Source organism: Pelobates fuscus, chromosome 1, assembly GCF_036172605.1.
Source record: "Pelobates fuscus isolate aPelFus1 chromosome 1, aPelFus1.pri, whole genome shotgun sequence".
Taxonomy (NCBI): Eukaryota; Metazoa; Chordata; class Amphibia; order Anura; family Pelobatidae; genus Pelobates; species Pelobates fuscus.
The window spans coordinates 448,236,913-448,255,433 of NC_086317.1; the positions used below are offsets into that span (position 1 = coordinate 448,236,913).

Genomic DNA, 18,521 nt, shown 5'->3' on the forward strand with positions numbered 1-18,521 from the left:
TAGCATTGAGTACATGAAACTGCAGTTTTCTCCTCCAATTATGTGATAGGTATGTATCCTATATTTAGAATGCTTGTGCCATTTTTTGATAAAACTAACCTGTGAAGGGACTAATATTCCATCTGCCGGAATAGATTATTCTTTATACACCAAAAGCCCCATTCTATTCTCCCCTATAACAAAAACCCTTTAATTACTATCTTCCTAAAACTCTTGAAAACATTTTCATTTAATAAAAAATTACTACCCCCAAAACCTTTCATTGAGTCTGACACTGAGGAGAAACTCAAACATTTTTGGTGCATGCCAAAAATATAGAAGAAAATGTAAGAGCAGTTTTCAAATGTATGTTATTATTATTATACAATGCTATAATTTGATCTATGTATTTGTACTAATTGCACTTTAGTTTTATGTTATTTTTAACTTGCTGGAAGTCCCCAAGGAAGTGGGTAATGACAAGACTCATAGAGTGAGCGGGGTCCCAAAGTGGAGCTGTATACCATGGAGTGACATTTTTTGTGATATGCTGTGAATTCTTGCGGACGTTAGTTATACCAAATCAGTGATTTAATTTGAATATACTAGTGTTCTGCACTGTTTCTATGTCTGGTTTTAGTTAGATGATATTTCAAGAGTATGCCACATTTACAACTCTTGCTTGTGACTGCAATTAGCCTATGATATTATCCTATATTATTTTTCTGTTCCTCATAGGTGGACTGTATCTCCATTCATTTTTTCCCATATTGTGTTATGTATGTCAAGTGTGGGCAGGTGGGTGACTGGCAGGTTTCTACACTCTCTGCAGACACATTGTTGGTGCACTACTGTACTCTTTAACCCACATCCCCTGTGCACTCTTAACTGCAGGAAAAAAATATTTCCTACCCGGTAATGTCACAGAAGAAGAAACGGTAGTGGCGGGGCTTCCATTATTATGACAAGTTACTGCATTAAAACCTCTGAAAAGCAGTGGCCGATTGATAATGCGCTTGCCAAGGCTGAATTTTCACTTGCCCGGACTAAATTCTAGTCACCAAAGGCTTTTGGCTATTTGGAAGTTTAGAGCCCCGCAGATGCAATTTTTTCATTCTGATGGCGTGTTTAGAAATCAGCATTCTTAGAAATGCTCTCTGGTTCTTTACTCTTAACCAGGATATGTTACCACTTATGATACCATTTGTATTGCTATTTTATCTAGTGTTTTTGTAATAGCTATACATCTTGGATAAAATAACTACTTCAAATAAATGATTTGCCAAGCTCATTTTCTCAGACAAAATGAGCTTGGTAGTGAATGCGATAATGCCTTAACTTAAATTAATCAGCAAATAAGCCTTTGAAAGACATACATCTTTTTGCCAATAAACACCTGTAAGTGGGTAACATGGTGTACTTCAAGGATCACAACACCAGAACAGATTAAGAACTTAATCAAAATTAAAATAATGTAACTTTTTAACCCCTATAGGTTGGTATACTGCAATCTGTAAAATAATCTTCGAGTACCAAATTGTAGTGACAGGGTTTAACAGACCACAATTTTCTTATCATCTCTTAATTTATATAACTGAGCTTTGCCATGTCAGGGTCTGTAAATATTAATCCCTCTAAATTTTTCAGCCTTCTATTCTTGATATTATTTTTTAGAATATGTTTTACATCTCTGCAATATAATAAAAAAAATGAGTTACAACACATATCTTTTATGAATACCAAACAACCAATTAAATCTTTATCTTTAGTTTAAAAATATAATTAAACAAAAACTAGTATCCATCAAGATCTCCCAAATCAATTTATTACAATTAAGCACTAAAGGACAATCAGTTAGTCGCTAAATTGACTGGAATTGAAGGTGAATCTAAAATATTAAAATAAAATAGTTAAAACTAAAACTTCATTTTTTCCATTTTGCTATTTTCTTCTAAAATGTTATATTCACTTTATGTTTTTTGCAGTCTAGTAAATAAGCCTGGAATTAATGTTCTCTTGCCGAAAGAAAATCTTTGCAAATGCAAAGGTAGTTCTGTTTTTGTTGCAAATTTATTTTAGCAACTAATACGAAAAAAAATAATAATCTTATTTTTGTGTTTTGAACATTTGCAACACTATGTGCATCTAAAAAAAAGGGTAAATGTTTTAACCTAAATACAAGGCTATAATTAAATTACCAAAAACAGATAGTGGGGACCTGTCTAAAACTTTGAAATTATTTGATTTGAATGTTTGAGTCACACATCACAGCACATGCTCATGATCAAACAATCATGGTGAGAAAATGCGCTGTTAGATGTATAAGTAAGTAAACATAAAAATGACATAAAATGTCTGGAATGTCTCAATGATGAGAAACTTTTAAAAAACCAACATACTTTTACAGTAATGTATACTGAAGGAGAATAGCCCTGTTTTGGATGATCTGCAACAACCTTGCACTTTCTTCACCTAGAACGCAAACAAAATATGGTAAAGAATCACAATGTTTTGTTGCAGAATGAAGATAGAAGTGAGGAATGTTTTATAGTAAAAATTGGATCAAAATACAACTCACAATTGTCTCCATCTTAAATGAGGTTTCTTGAAACTGGTCAGGTGTAATGATGGTGAAAAAAAATGAAAAAATATCTTTAACTACAAAATATGTGACTCCTAAATGTAATTGAAATTAGATAAGGAAATATTGTATACGCTCTTTTATTTCCTGATCAAAAATGTTTCTGTTGTATCGTGACGTACATCTTATTATATAATAATAATATATGATGTTTCACAATATATCAGGCAGTAGATTTTCAAGAAAAACAATAAAAAAGGCTGCGCCACAATCAGTAATAAAAAGTCCAGTTAAAAGGCAAAAGTCCAAAATATATTATCCTTACAAATGGTCTTTAGTGATTTAGTTATTCCATTTGAAAAAGTCTTTTTGACGAAACGCGTTATGGATATCTAATATTGTGTTCTTTTATATATATATTAAAGTATTTTTGGTCATTTTATTGTGCCAATTACCTTTTTTATAGACACATAATCTATTTTACCCTGGCTTTTTAGTATTATCTTATTCACCTTTTATTGGTTTTATGTAAAACCTCTGAAATACATCTTTGGAAGTTTCCTGTACCTAAAGAAATCCTTAGGTGGGGATAAATCCACCCACGCTGTCATCACAGAGCAGTTGGTCTGCTCTTGTCTTGTAAGTCCATTCTTTTATTCTTTTATCAATATTACCATACAGTGAGCACTATTGGTTGTCTCTTTTTATCCGAGAATTGGACAACAGTGACGGAGAGGAATCCATTTATATCCCACAAGCGGGGATTATACCGCTGTATGCGCTTCACCCCAGAGCTGGTTATTAGCTCTGGCAAATGTGAGTTTTATATTATTACTCCTTTACGGCTATATTTGAATTTTAGATACTGCACCATTGGTTGTCCTTCTCTCTTTTTATCTTTCATATAAAGTGGATCCACTGCAATAGTAGAAGACCTCATCACTAAAGACCATTTGTAAGGATAATATATTTTGGACTTTTGCCTTTTAACTGGACTTTTTATTACTGATTGTGGCGCAGCCTTTTTTATTGTTTTTCTTGTCTTATTTTAAAGGGTTTGAGGGATTCCTTTTAAGGTTGCTGCCTATAAGTTAAGTAAGCGCTGTCTCATTCTTCCATTTTTTTTCAACAGTAGATTTTCAAGAGAGATATCGTTTGCTTTTTGTCATTCTGAATTTTAGTTGCTAACCTAACAATCATTGGTTGATTCTGGTAGACATTCTATAGGTGTCTGTCTAAAACAGTTCCTAAAAGCAATGCAATCAGACTATACATTAACCTTATTTATTTTATTAAATGGTTAAATGAGAGGTCGAAATTATAGATAAAATATGAAATCATTTTAAATGAATTAGCATTCTTCTAAATCAATGAGCAAATTTGATAAGGAACATTTTAAGCTATTGCCCCAATACATATTTGCAGCTATTCTAAATATTTATTGAATAGTAGAAATCAATATCGCACCACAGATGCAAGGACTGGCATTGATTTATAAATATATCTTTGATTACTATAGCACATATTGGAATAATAATATACACAATGGCTTTTCTTTCATTTAAGGGAATATAAGGGATTATTAGCAATGCACATATAGCATAGTTTTATTTTGTCTTCATTTTCTTACTCTTATTATTAAAATGCATAAATTAATAGTTAAAACATTGACAACATTAAAAGATACCTTAAGCACAATAACCACTGCATGTCAAAAAGGTTGTGTTGTTATCTATCCTGGGTCCTAAAGCCTGCCCCTTTGCTGCAGGTTTACTGATACAGAGGTGGACACCACATTAGCAGTTATATTCTGAACATGCTGAAAGCAGGCTGGACTCTAAGGCTATGACTGGCATCCAAACTTGAAAAACTCAATGTAGAATTCAACATCTTCACTAGACATGCAGCAGAAGGCACTGCAAGATCACCATTTTTGTTCTATCTGCGAAAAAATGTCCAAGACTCTCTAAGCTCAATGAGGTAAACTGGCTATGGTACTAAGGCTGCCACTTTACTCTTACAATAATTATAGAGTTCAAGAATAATATACTAATATAAATTATAAATAGGACCAGAGCTTTATCGTTTTATTTGTAATGCCATAACAAATTGTTTTATTTTCGCAACCATCTTTCCAAATAATTGCGATTGGCTTACCATTCTCAAAACTCTTTTTATTTTTTGTAAAAAATGTTTCTTGTGGATGCATTATACATTTTCATTTTACCTTAATCTGCTGCCTGCCTGATTAGTATGTACTTTCATTTACAGAACAGCAGCTCAACATGCTTTTAATGGGCAAAAGGCTATTTTAACTAAATTCATTGGTAAAAGAAAAAAAGCTTGTTAAGTAAAAAATTATATCTCATTTGGGAGGTAATTTACCAAATGGCTTATATGCTGCAGCAATCTACAATTATTACTATTATTCTACTCATGGCTTTGTAGTTTTTTTAATGCATTAGAAAGCTTAAATCTTTTTAGTTTATTTTTATTTCCTCAAATTAATTGTCTGCTTATGTTGGAGCAATAAAGTGCCATATTACCATTTAATTCCTTAACCCCTTAAGGACACATGACATGTGGGACATGTCATGATTCCCTTTTATTCCAGAAGTTTGGTCCTTAAGGGGTTAAGGGGTTAAAGGGACACTGTAGGCACTCAGACCATTCAGCTCATTGAAGTGGTCTGAGTGCAGTGTTTCATGTCCCTTAACCCTGCAAAGGTAATTATTGCAGTTATTAATAAACTACAAGACAGCCACTAGAGGGACTTTCGGGTCGTTAACTGACGTTGGACGTTCTCACGCTATGCATGAGGACATCCAGCGTCATCTAAATTCCCATAGGAAAGCATTGTAAAATAGTTTCCTGTGGGAATCCCTAATGCAAGCACCTATTGCAACGCATTAGGCTTCCACCTGATGTCAGCGGAGCAGAGGTAGACCCAAGCCAGTGCCAAGTGACATCGGTGCAGGACGGAGGGAGAGGCGTAGTGCCAGGAAAATAACTTTATTTTTATGGCAATATAGTTTCCCTTTAAGGATCAAAGACATTCTTTGCAGCCATTAACCCCTTAAGGACACATGACATGTGTGACATGTCATGATTCCCTTTTATTCCAGAAGTTTGGTCCTTAAGGGGTTAAAGGACCACTATAGTGCCAGGAAAACAAACTTGTTTTCCTGGCTCTATAGTATTAATAGGTCCCCCCCACACTCAAGGCCCCCCTCCTGCCAGGCTGAAGGGGTTAAATACTCACCTTTCTCCAGCGCTGGGCTCCCTTGGCGCTGGGGACTCTCCTCCTCCTTCGGTCGTCATCGGCGCATGCGCTGCAATTCTCAATGCTTTCCTATGGACGCTGGCATCTTCTCACTGTGAAAATCAATGAGACAGCCACTAGAGGCTGGATTAACCCATATGTAAACATAGCAGTTTCTCTGAAACTGCTATCTTTACAACAGGCAGGGTTAAACCTAGATGGACCTGGCAACCAGACCACTTCATTAAGCTAAAGTGGTCTGGGTGCCTATAGTGGTCCTTTAAAATCTGGTCCATGCAGACTCTAGGCCAGCATTAAAATAAACTCATAAATAAGATGTTCTTTGTTTGTATAGGGGTTTAACACCAGGTTTATAAGAGGACAATCAAGATAATAATATAGTTATTGAGGCTAACTAGCCCATTGCAGTAAACCTGATATGAGAGATTTTTTTAATTTTTTTTATTGTGGGTGCTGTTTTTTGACTCAATTAAGTGTTAAATTAAAAGTTATTAAAATATCATATTTTAATTACCCCTCTCTGCTTAGGGCATCAATCATGTTTTCAGTGTGTGTTACACCTGCAGTAAGACACACCATTCTTGGATATCCCTGTTTGGGAAGAACAGACTTGCTTCCTATAACAGGCTAAACATCTTTTTTTTTTTTTTTCTTTTATATAGTTGGAAATGTATAAACATCTTCCCATTTTGAAACTAGGTGATTGCTATAGACATTCTCATTAATATAATTCAAAGTAGCTCATGCAGAGCCAAGACTCTAGGATCTATAATATTCCCTAGTGATTTGGAAATTGACGAGGAGGGAGACAGTGTAAATGTTGCTGTTATGTTAATAAAGGTTCTACTTTTAGTTCCTCTGTTGAGCATACAGCATATATAACGTATCTAATTTAATAAACTGTGGAACTAAATTTGGAATTTATCTTAATACATACCACAAATGTTAATTCCAGTATGTGGGACAAACCCAGTGAGAGCTTAGAGAATATAAGAAGATTATGGCATGTGGGGTGCAAGCTTTAGTATACAAGGGTGAACGTTGCTGTTGTGTATGGGGCAGATATGGAATGTAGTATATAGGGTGATAGTGTCTGAAGTACATGGTGGGATAAAGGCTGTAGTGTATGGGTGGATGGGGCTGCATTTTGTGGAGTGATAGTGGCTGTGGCAGCCAGATAGCACTCTTATAATAAGGGATGTGATGGAAGGGATAGGGGCAGTTGTGGGGATATAGGGGCTGCAGTGTTTGGGGGCGATACTGGCTGTTGTATATGGTGGAAAAGGGGCGGTCATACTTTGCGGTACAGAGGCTGTGATGGGTAATTTGCGCTTTGATAAAGCGGCTATTTGGGGATTGGAGCAGTAGAGGGGGAATAAGAGCTGTGATGAGGGATTGGGACTGTGATGAGGGATAGGGACTGTAGTGTTTGGGGGAGATATGGGCTGTAGCAAATGTCTATATGAGCTATAGTATATGTGGGGATAGGGGCAGAGGTATGTGAGGGATATAGGGACTGTAATGGAGGGTGGGGGCTCTGATGATTGAAGGGCTATGATGGGGGTTTGGGGCTATATTGGGGAGGGGAGGGACTGTTTTGGTGGGTAGGTGCATTAGTGGAGAATAGGAACTGTAGAGGGGCTGTGCTGGTGGGTATTGGCTGTGATAAAGTGGCTAAGGGCTGTGTTGAAGAGATGTTGCAGCAGTGGGGGCTTTGGTGGATTATAGGGGCAGTAGTGGAGGGATATAAGTTGTGCTGGGGATAGGGACAGTAGTGGGGGAAAGTGAAATATACGAGGCAAAAAATGTTTTAATAAAAAAAAAAAAGCAAAACTAAACTAGCGTATTGTATTCCCCCTTCCTTGAGGCTTATGTTTTGCCAGGGAATAGGGAATTCTGATTCCTGGTGGTCCAGTGGGAGAATTATCTTGTCTACACCCTCAGTGGGTGCAGACAACTCCTTCCAGCAAAGTGTCTACCTTGTGAGCCATGGCGCATGGCCATCAGATCCCACCATGCATTTGCCTCGTTTGCTTGATGGCCATTCTGGTCCAGGGAGTGGCAATAAAAATAGCATCTCAAATAAAAGGGAGGCATTTTGGATTTTCCAGTAAGAAAAACTAGACGTCCCTAGGGGATTCATTTTGAGTGGGATATCAACAATATTATTCACCACTGAGAGAACAACTGTAATTTTGTCCAAATCCTGCTATAATTTTTTATTAGTAGTTCAGGCTTTCTTGATTTTTTAGATATGCATTTTTAGATATGCACTTTAGCAAGCCCCAGGCGGCGCAGCACTGCTGTGTGGGGGCGGACGGATTTGAGTGACCGGCAGGAGGGAAGCGCAGAGCGCTCCCTCTTACCGGTCTCTCAAGTAGCGTGGCCGGGCGGTGCGGAATGCGGGACAGGTACCTCTGTTTCCTGTACCCGCCCGCCGGCGGACTGACAGGAAGTGCTCACTTCCTTTCAATCTGCCGGCGGCCGGGTACAGGAAACAGAGGTTCCTGTCCCGCGTTCCGCGCTGCCTGGCCACGCTACATTGGCAGGAGGGAAGAGGAAGAGGAGGGTAAGGACCACTGGGGGAGGAGGGAGGGGGGACACTAACGACCACTGGGGGAGGAGGAGGAGGGGGGGACTAAGGACCACTGGGGGAGGAGGGGGGGGAACTAAGGACCACAAGGGGGGGTGGAGGGGCTAAGGACCACAAGGGGGGTGGAGGGGACTAAGGACCACTGGGGGAGGAGGGGGAGGGGACACTAAGGATCACTGGGGGAGGAGCGAGGGGACTAAGGACCACTGGGGGAGGAGTGGGGACTAAGGACCACTGGGGGGGGAGGGAGGGGGGACACTAAGGACCACTGAGGGAGGGGGGACACTAAGGATCACTGGGGGAGGAGGAGGGGGAGTAAGGACCACTGGGGGAGGAGGAGGGGGGACTAAGGACCACTGGGGGAGGAGGGAGGGGGGATACTAAGGACCACTGGGGGAGGAGGGAGGGGTACACTAAGGACCACTGGGGGAGGAGCAGGGGGGGGCAAAGGACCACTGGGGGAGGAGGGGGGGACTAAAGACCAGTGGGGGAGGAGGGGGGGAACTAAGGACCACTGGGGAGGAGCAGGGGGGGACACTAAGGACCACTGGGGGAGGAGGGAGGGGGGACACTAAGGACCACTTAGGGAGGGGAGACACTAAGGACCACTGGGGGAGGAGGAAGGGGGGACACTAAGGACCACTGGGGGAGGAGGAGGGAGGGACAAAGTACCACTGGGGGAGGAGGGGGGACTAAGGACCACTGGGGGAGGGGGGCTAACTAAGGACCACTGGGGGACGGAGGGGGAACTAAGGACCACAAGGGGGTGGAGGGGACTAAGGACCACAAGGGGGGTGGAGGGGACTAAGGACCACTGGGGGAGGAGGGGAGGGGACACTAAGGATCACTGAGGGAGGAGGGGGGACTAAGGACCACTGGGGGAGGAGGGGGGACTAAGGACCACTGGGGGAGGAGGGACACTAAGGACCACTGAGGGAGGGGGGACACTAAGGACCACAGAGGGAGGAGGAGGGGGGTAGTAAGGACCACGGGGGGGAGGAGGGGGACTAAGGACCACTGGGGGAGGGGTGCTAACTAATGACCACTGGGGGAGGAGGGGGGAACTAAGGACCACAAGGGGGGTGGAGGGGACTAAGGACCACAAGGGGAGTGGAGGGGACTAAGGACCACTGGGGGAGGAGGGGGAGGGGACACTAAGGATCACTGGGGGAGGAGGGGAGGACTAAGGTCCACTGGTGGAGGAGGGGGGGACTAAGGAACACAAGGGGGGTGGAGGGAACTAAGGACCACTGGGGGAGGAGGGGGAGGGGACACTAAGGACCACTGGGGGAGGAGGGAGGGGAGACACCAAGGACCACTGGGGGAGGAGGAGGGGGGACAAAGGACCACTGGGGAGGAGGGGGGACTAAGGACCACTGGGGGAGGAGGGGTAGGGGACACTAAGGATCACTGGGCAAGGAGGGGGGACACTAAGAACCACTGGGGGAGGAGGGAGGGGACACACTAAGGACCACTGTGGGAGGAGGGAGGGGACACACTAAGGACCACTGGGGGAGGAGGGAGGGGGGACACTAAGGACCACTGGGGGAGGAGGAGGGGGGACTAAGGACCACTGGGGGAGGAGGAGGGGGACAACAAAGGACCACTGGGGGAGGAGGGGGGACTAAGGAACACAAGGGGGGTGGAGGGGACTAAGGACCACTGGGGGAGGAGGGGGAGGGGACACTAAGGATCACTGGGCGAGGAGGGGAGGACACTAAGGACCACTGGGGGAGGAGGGGGGGAGTAAGGACCACTGGGGAAGAGGGGGGAGTAAGGACCACTGAGGGAGGAGGGGGGAAGTTCCACTAGGGGTTTGCCAGAGGGAGGACCACTAAGGGGGGTAGAGGGGAAGGACCACCAAAGGGGGGAGGGAGGGCCACCGAGGGAGGGAGGGAGGATCACTAAGAGGGGGAGGGGGGAGTGAGAAGACCACCAAGGGGGTGCTGCAGAGGGACAGGGGGCCAAGGGAGAACACTGAGGGACAGGAGGGAAGGGGAAATCACTAATTGACAGGAGGGGAAAGCACTATGATTTTTTTTTTTAAATAAAGAGCTGCTCCCCTCTCAGTCCCTATCCTACCTCACAAACTCTCTCTTTTACACTACACACATACACAATTCATCCCACCCACACACACACAGAAACAAACAATGCATCCTTACACACAGACACACCCGAAACACACAATGCATCCCTTACGCTCACACAAACACTCATTCTCTTACACACAGAAACAAAATGCATCTCTTACACACTCAATGCATCCCTACAGACACACACTGCATTCAATTACATACACAGAAACACACCTTGCATCCCTTACACACACACACACACACACACACAGAAACATACAATGCATTCCTTACACGCAAACACACACTGCATCCACTATACACACACTACATCCCTTACACAGATTGGTATCCCTATACACTACATTCTATAAGAACACACACATTACATCCACATTACATCCTCTACAATAACACATAAAACATCCCCTACACACATACAATCCACTACCTGTGAGAGAACTCTTGGGTGGGCCATGTAGGTGGATTTATGCATTGTAGGCATACTCACGGTCAAGCCCTGGGGGCCCAGACATTGAGCTGTGTAAGGGGTCCCAAAAAATGGCGCTGCGTCCTGTTCTACACCAGACCTGTGGAGCCAGACTGAGCCCATCATCAGCCTATTGTCCTCATCTGGTGGTAAGTAGGCAATCCAATATATTATTAGTGGCACTAATCTCTAATTTACCTCACAATAAATGGATACTATAGTTACCAGAAGCACTACAGTTTAATGTAGTGGTTCTGGTGTCTATAGCCTGTGCCTGTAGGCTTTTTCATGTAAACACACTATCTTTTCAAATTAAAAACTTTGTGCAGACTGACGTTGGCCCATATGGCAGAGCATATGAGCGGGGCATTGTGATGTCACATGGTGGGCAGGACATATGGGGGGGCGGCAAATTTTTTTTTGCCTAGGGCTGCAAAAATCCTTGCACCGACCCTGTGCAGAGCACAGACTTATAGCTGTGCTGATCGGCACAGTTTCAGCACAGAATGAACTGACTCAGAGGAGTGTTTTAACCACTGATTTTATGGAAATCTGGACATTTGCCAGAAAATCTGCTAGCACAATTTAAAGATGAAATTTGACTCTATATAATTTAAGATCAAGTCTTATTTGTCATGACATGTACCCTTTAATCAGTACAATGAGCAGTAGGGTTGGAACAGTGAGGTATGGCTTTTACCCTGAAAGAGTATATTTATTCTATAAGTGGATATGCTTTGGTAGGGTATCCAAAAGAGCCTAAAGGGGGCAGCACTCTGAGGGAATATCCTGTAGTGTGTCTAAAGGGCCTATAGGTGGAAGGAGTCTTAAGTGTGGGGAAATAGCCTCTAATTCACAGAATATACCATTATACAAACAGTTAATTATAGGGCTATGCTCAAAATATAGACAGAGATCCAGTGCCTATTACACACACATTTATAAGCTCTCTCAATACACAGTCTTTGAATAAAAATTCTGTGTTGGGCAAATCTGTCCAATCTGTAAGTTTGCATTAACTACACACACATTTATAAGGTCTCTCAATAGACAACATAACGGCGAACGATCGGCGAACGCGAATTTCCGCAAATGTTCGCGAACGGGCGAACCGAGCGAACCGCCATAGACTTCAATAGGCAGGCGAATTTTAAAACCCACAGGGACTCTTTCTAGCCACAATAGTGATGGGAAAGTTGTTTCAAGGGGACTAACACCTGGACTGTGGCATGCCGGAGGGGGATCCATGGCAAAACGCCCATGGAAAATTACATAGTTGATGCAGAGTCTGGTTTTAATCCATAAAGGACATAAATCACCAAACATTCCTAAATTGTTTGGAATAACGTGCTTTAAAACATCAGGTATGATGTTGTATCGATCAGGTAGTGTAAGGGTTATGCTCGCAGACCAAACTCCCTGTTTAACGCACCGCAAACAACCGCAAACAGTCCATTTGCACAACCGCAAACTCCCCATTTGCACAAGGTTGGATACCAAGCTAGCCATGTCACGCTCCTTGTCCTCACTGATGTCATTGAAGGTCTCTTCCTCCACCCAGCCACGTAAAACACCAAGGGTCCCCGAAAGGTGACAACAAGCCCCCTGGGACGCCTGCTGTGTTTGGTCTTCCACCTCCTCAAAGCCACCTTCCTTCTCTGACTCCTCTTCTTCAGACTCCTCTCTCTGCATTGCCTCTCTCTGCGTTATTATAAGGTGTGTTAAGTAGTACTATTCCTATCAGTTTAATCCCTGTTACTTCTCCTATCAGGGGACGTGTATATGGCATCGATTTTAGGAACCGGGGGATGGAAAAAGATGCTTGGTAGGTCCTCCTACTTCAAATTTGGGGCACTGCGCAGGCAATCTAATGTGCCACCAGATAGGAGTGGTGTGTTAAGTAGTGCTATTCTTATCAGTTTAATCCCTGTTACATCCCCCTCATCAGGCCTTTTTTAGTCGAATGTATTGCCCACTGTCAGTCCCTTCGGGATCCATCCCTCATTCATCTTAATAAAGGTGAGGTAATCTAGACTTTTTGACCTAGGCAACTCAGCAAAGGAAGCAGCAACGGGTACAACATCATCATCATCACACCCTACGTCCATGTGTGTAATGCTGCCTGACTGAGACATATCTACATCCTCTGGCAATAATGGTTGCGCATCACTCATTTCTTCCAACTGATGTGTAAATAACTCCTCTGACAGATCAAGTGAAGCGGCTGTGGTGCTAGTGTTGGTGGTGGTGGAGGGCGGGTGAGTGGTAACTTGAGAGGTGCCCGAAGCTAAGCTGGAGGAGGATGGTGCGTCAAGGTTCCGAGCGGAAGCTGTAGAAGATTGGGTGTCCTGTGTTAGCCAGTCAACTATGTCCTCAGAACTTTTCAAGTTCAGGGTACGTTGCCTCTGAAAACTGGTCATTATTCTAGGGCCAAAGGGAATCGCAGCACCACGACCACGACAGCACCTGCGGGGTGGCCTGCCTCTGCCTGTCATTTTTTTTTTCGATTAGTGGTACTATGCGTGCAAGCTACTGTGACAACAGATATGAGTGGCACTGTGCACTGGCAGAAGTTGGCAGAGTAGACATTGTAGGCCTGACACACACGCTTGCAGACAACTAACTGCTATTCAATCTATTACAGTCAAAATTGTATTTTTTTTTTAAATGTACACTACTGTTACACCAGATATGAGTTGCACTGGTGTGACACTGTGCCCTGGCAGGCCCTGAAGCGCACACGTGTGAAGGAAACGGACTGCTATTATTTCACAGTCAAATTTCTAGTTTTTTTTTTATGTACACTACTGTTACACCAGATATGAGTTGCACTGGTGTGACACTGTGCCCTGGCAGGCCCTGAAACGCTCATATGTGAAGGAAACTGACTGCTATTATATTACAGTCAAAAAAGTTTTTGTTTTTTTTAAATGCAAGCTATTGTGACACCAGATATGAGTGGTGGCACTGGGCAAGTGGACTGTGAGCCTGACACACAAGCTGGCAGGCAGGCAACTGCAATTAGATTACACAGAAAAAAAAACAGACTGATGTTCTAGCCCTAAAAAGGACTTTTGGGGTGCTGTCCTTACAGCAGAAATCAGATGAGTCCTTCAGGACTGTAGTTGACACTGAATACACTAGCCTAGCTACCGATTTCCCTATTAAATCAGCAGCAGCTACACTGTCCCTCCTCTCACTTAGAATGCAGCTTCCGGGGGGCATGGCCTAGCTGTCATGGAGGAAAGACGCACTTTGTGTGCGCTCCCTCAATATCTCACTTTAAGCAGCTATCAACAAGCAAATTTCACCCCAGAAGGGGATGACCCAGCAATGTTGCTCCTACCTGACCGACCCGACATGCTTTAGCGGTCAGCAACTCGACAGAGTCTTACTTACCTCCGCGTGGCAAGTGTGGCCTGGTGCTCACCGGGTGGCAGAGGCGGCGGATCTCCCGATCCTGGGATGCCCAGGAGCAGCTACTTCCCGGCAGGAGCTTCGTTACCCCCCCTCTGACCGGTGGGGGTTATCCCGGTCCATCCCTGAGAGGCTGTCTGGAGCTAATGGACGCACAGAGCACAGCCACCCAGGCTGACATACTCATCTGCGACTCTCCCAATATGGCGGCAGCCGCGTGTCCTCCTGGTACCAGCAAAGCATGGCAGGATATTGAGTCTAAGCTGGACAGACTCTGTAATCAATTTTGGAAGCAAATAACAAGCAGGAAGCCCCAACAAGCTCCACCACAGCCCCAACAAGCTCCACCACAGCTAAGCGAAGCAGTCCCCATTAAAATCCACCAACGCAAAAGGCGTCAAAGATGGGACCGGAGGCACAAACAGAAATGCAAAGCCTGCCCCACATCAAGCACTTGCCTCCACCTTAAGCCACCACAATCCCGCACCAGAGGTGAAGCACCACCGGGACAGATCCGACCACCCGACAAAACAAGCTTCCACCACCTCAAGCCGCGAACCCGGCACTCAGCCAGAGACTTGCCTTTGTTGTTCCAGGTATCAGAGACTCCCAGGGTCTGCACCTGGCGCCCAGAAGGGATCGGATGAGCACAAGCAGTAAACAGCAGCCTGCCAAGCATGTCCCACTATAGCCGATCCTCCACACCATGCCTTTGATCACATGAACTGCTCTCTGCACATTAACTAATCGTAAAGTAGCAAGCGTTTAAACATGTCATTATTTCACCTCCTAAAGAGTTTATTGTCGTAGTTCCTTACATGCCTTTACCTTAACCGTTCATGTATTATGTTATTCACTAGTCTCATCTCATGGGGCGACTCACACTTGATTTATAACTAGTGGTGGAGCTGCTGATATAAATACACAGTTGATAACGTGCAAGCTACATCCTAAACATGACAGCCATCTTTCACAACAATGTACTGCTATATACTCATACCCTCAGTGCAACTAGCCATGATATACGCACATTCAGCCTAGCATGCTCAAATATAACGCACTTCTGTCTAAAAAAAAAAGAATGTAGCTTCCGAATGAATCTAAAATGGATGCTGTCCAGGAGGTGGGAGGGTCTGGGAGGGAGGGTCTGCTGCTGATTTGCTGGAATGTGTCTGCTGACTGTGAGGTACAGGGTCAAAGTTTACTCAGTGATGATGGATAGGGGGAAGACTGAACATTGCATATGTTCGCCGTCCGTGGCGAATGCGAACAAGCTATGTTCGCCAGGAACTATTCGCCAGCGAACTGTTCGGGACATCTCTATCTCTCAATATTCAGTCTTTGAATACAAAAAAATCAGTGTTGAGCAATATCTGCCAAATGTGTGTGCTAGCCCTAAAAGATAAAATGTAAACGGAATGAAGGGGGAGACAATAGGTATCGCTAATAGCATAGTAATGTTCAAAAAAAGCCTTAATTTTTATTAAAAAGTAACACAAAAGAAATAAAGTAACAGTTGGACCCTTTATGTCTGCAGCAATTGGTCAGCCTCTCTTCAAAAATGTTATTGGATCACTTTACAATTTGTTGCTAAAAATAAAAAATTCTTGACTGCAACATGGTAGTCAGATTTCAAATATCTACCATGGTATACATTAACATTATCTCAATTCATTTAACTAATATTTAATCTACGATATACAGTATTTTCCTTTCTTTATCATACAAAAATATAGGACATGCAGAGAAAAACTCAAGAAAAAATAAAAAACAACGGGAACAAAAGAAAAGAAAGCAGTAGCCAATGGTAGCAAATTAATGGTGTATCATGCCAAAAATAATTTCTTGATCAATTCTAGATTCAGGAACGAATTCTTAGATAATCATCACGTATTCTTTTGAATTCAATAGAGAGCTATTTGTTATATGATTTGGTAATGTTTTTTTTTTATAGTAATGTGCCAGGTTGTAAAACTTAATTGAAACTGGATTGCAAAGTACCAAAGATTGATGGAGGGAAAGTTACTTAAGGAGGTGTACAACATCTTCTCTAACAATTTGTAAGTTACAGGAAGAACTAATGCTTGTGTTTCAATACAGAGTGTAAGATACAAAAACAATAAAAAATAAAATGTCATGATCCCGAATATCAGAAAGAAATGTCAATGTTCATGACAAGTAGGCAAAACTGCTCTACTTGGTCTACCATTCATTTATACAAGGTAGAGATTAGCAAGTGCCTATTAAAAAAATATATTTTTTTTTTGTTTAGTTTTTTTCATGGAAAATTATCAATTGTCTTTTCCTTGATAATATCACATAGAGTAAATAGATGTAGGGGATCTATCCACAAAATCTCAACTTATTTATCAACTTTAAAAAGAAAAGTCAAATACAATACTATTACATGGCCACCTGTCATTAAAAGTGCTTACAAATAAAAACAAAAATGTAAAAACACTTTTTCAGAAAAATCCTTATCAAATACACAGCAGATTTGGTAAATATTACAACTTTATTACATACCCCTAAACATGCCGGAATAAAAAAGTTTTAATACTTATCAAATCCACTGTGTATTGATGCTCATGAGACCTTATATTCTACCCATTGCAATTCTACCCATTGCTTTTTTGCTTAGATACGCTTTTCAAATTATTTTAAATTTTGGATACATTTTTACAATATTTTTTTTTCTGATTTAAAAAATATATCTCCTATATAAAAAATTTTTTTAAAAAAATCAATCAGTCATATTAAACATTTTCCAAATATTAAATCAATTGGAAAAAAAAATCCATTATTAATAAATTAAAGCCCTGGTTTCAAGCCAGATACACTTCCGAGCTAAAAGACAATTTTCTACTCTTGTAATGCCAAGTCACTGTATTCAACAGTAACCGAACTAGAATATATTTGCAGAAAGTGATACTTCAAATTAGTATCCTTTAGTGAATAGACTGCTTAATTTATACATTTCTATTTACAGACATGTCAATATGACTATAAACATTGCATATATAATATATATAAAATTATAAAAAAAAAATATATAGTTTAAAAAAATAATGTCTACATGCAAACAAATAAAAGGCCTCCCCTATGGAACAAATAGATGCTAGATAGATAGATAGATAGATAGAAAATACAGAATAATAAATATGATAGATTGGTTGATAAAAATAGATGATAGAATGTCTAAAATGTAATTATTGTTAGTAATAATTTTTTTCTCTGAGGTTCGGCTATTGCAAAATAATTATCGCTTTTCTGTTTATTTTTTAAGTCTATAGAAACATATTACAATGCAGATGTCTATAAGCAACATACACTTTACATCTGCAGCCAAGAAAGTACGGAACCACTTTGCACTGACTTATTCCAATATAGAAAGCTTTTTTTTTTGTTTTTTTAGAAGCAAGCATAACCACTTGACAGACAGGTCACAATACTGCACTTCACATTACATCACCCACTCACTGTAGTAGACCCTAGGTCCTACCCCTAAATCTTAATACTCTCGGTTCCATATACGTTGTAACCTTCTCTATAAGTTGCTAAATTCTGGGTATTCTGCGAGGAAGTTGGGTTAAAATTCTGTGCACTCTTTGCCACCTTCATTCGTTTCGCCTCTGCCCTTGACTTGTAACAGAACTCTATCAAAGCCACGAGCATTGCCAATCCCAAGCCGCCAACCAGAATGTAGAAAACTCCAGCAACGTTGCTCAGACTTAATGCACTTGTCTTGTCCTAGAAAAACAAAAATGATTGGAATTAATTCATGAAAACTTTCTAATTTCAACAGTACATTTATGGTACAAATGGAAAAAAACTACATTTTCAAATTATATATATTTATTAATTTTCTATTATATATAAAATGATGTGTTCTATAACTTTCAAAATATTTTTGGCAATATTTGCTTTTTAAAATAATTCACACCTTGTGTTACCAATACTTTAGGATGTAACCAGTCACTCGCCAACAGTAAAAAACATTGTTACCACTGTTAATTGTACAATGCAAATGTACATTTAGATTATTTTTTATTTTTGTATTTATGACCTTTTGTAATTTTATAACTTTTTAGGATTTACAT

At 41.6% G+C, this 18,521-nt stretch overlaps 1 protein-coding gene across 5 annotated transcripts in view; it reads right to left on the minus strand.

The window, feature by feature from the left end:
- GRIA4 (glutamate ionotropic receptor AMPA type subunit 4) overlaps positions 1 to 18,521 on the minus strand; it is a 374,317-nt gene that overhangs the window by 18,840 nt on the left and 336,956 nt on the right. For 2 of the 5 annotated variants that reach the window (XM_063430303.1, XM_063430267.1), the window contains exon 15: positions 18,037 to 18,171. In XM_063430303.1, coding sequence (XP_063286373.1) covers positions 18,037 to 18,171 — 135 coding nt within the window. Of the gene's footprint in view, positions 1 to 17,901; positions 18,172 to 18,521 lie in introns of all 5 variants that reach the window. The other 3 variants (XM_063430285.1, XM_063430276.1, XM_063430293.1) reach the window with 2 other exon arrangements.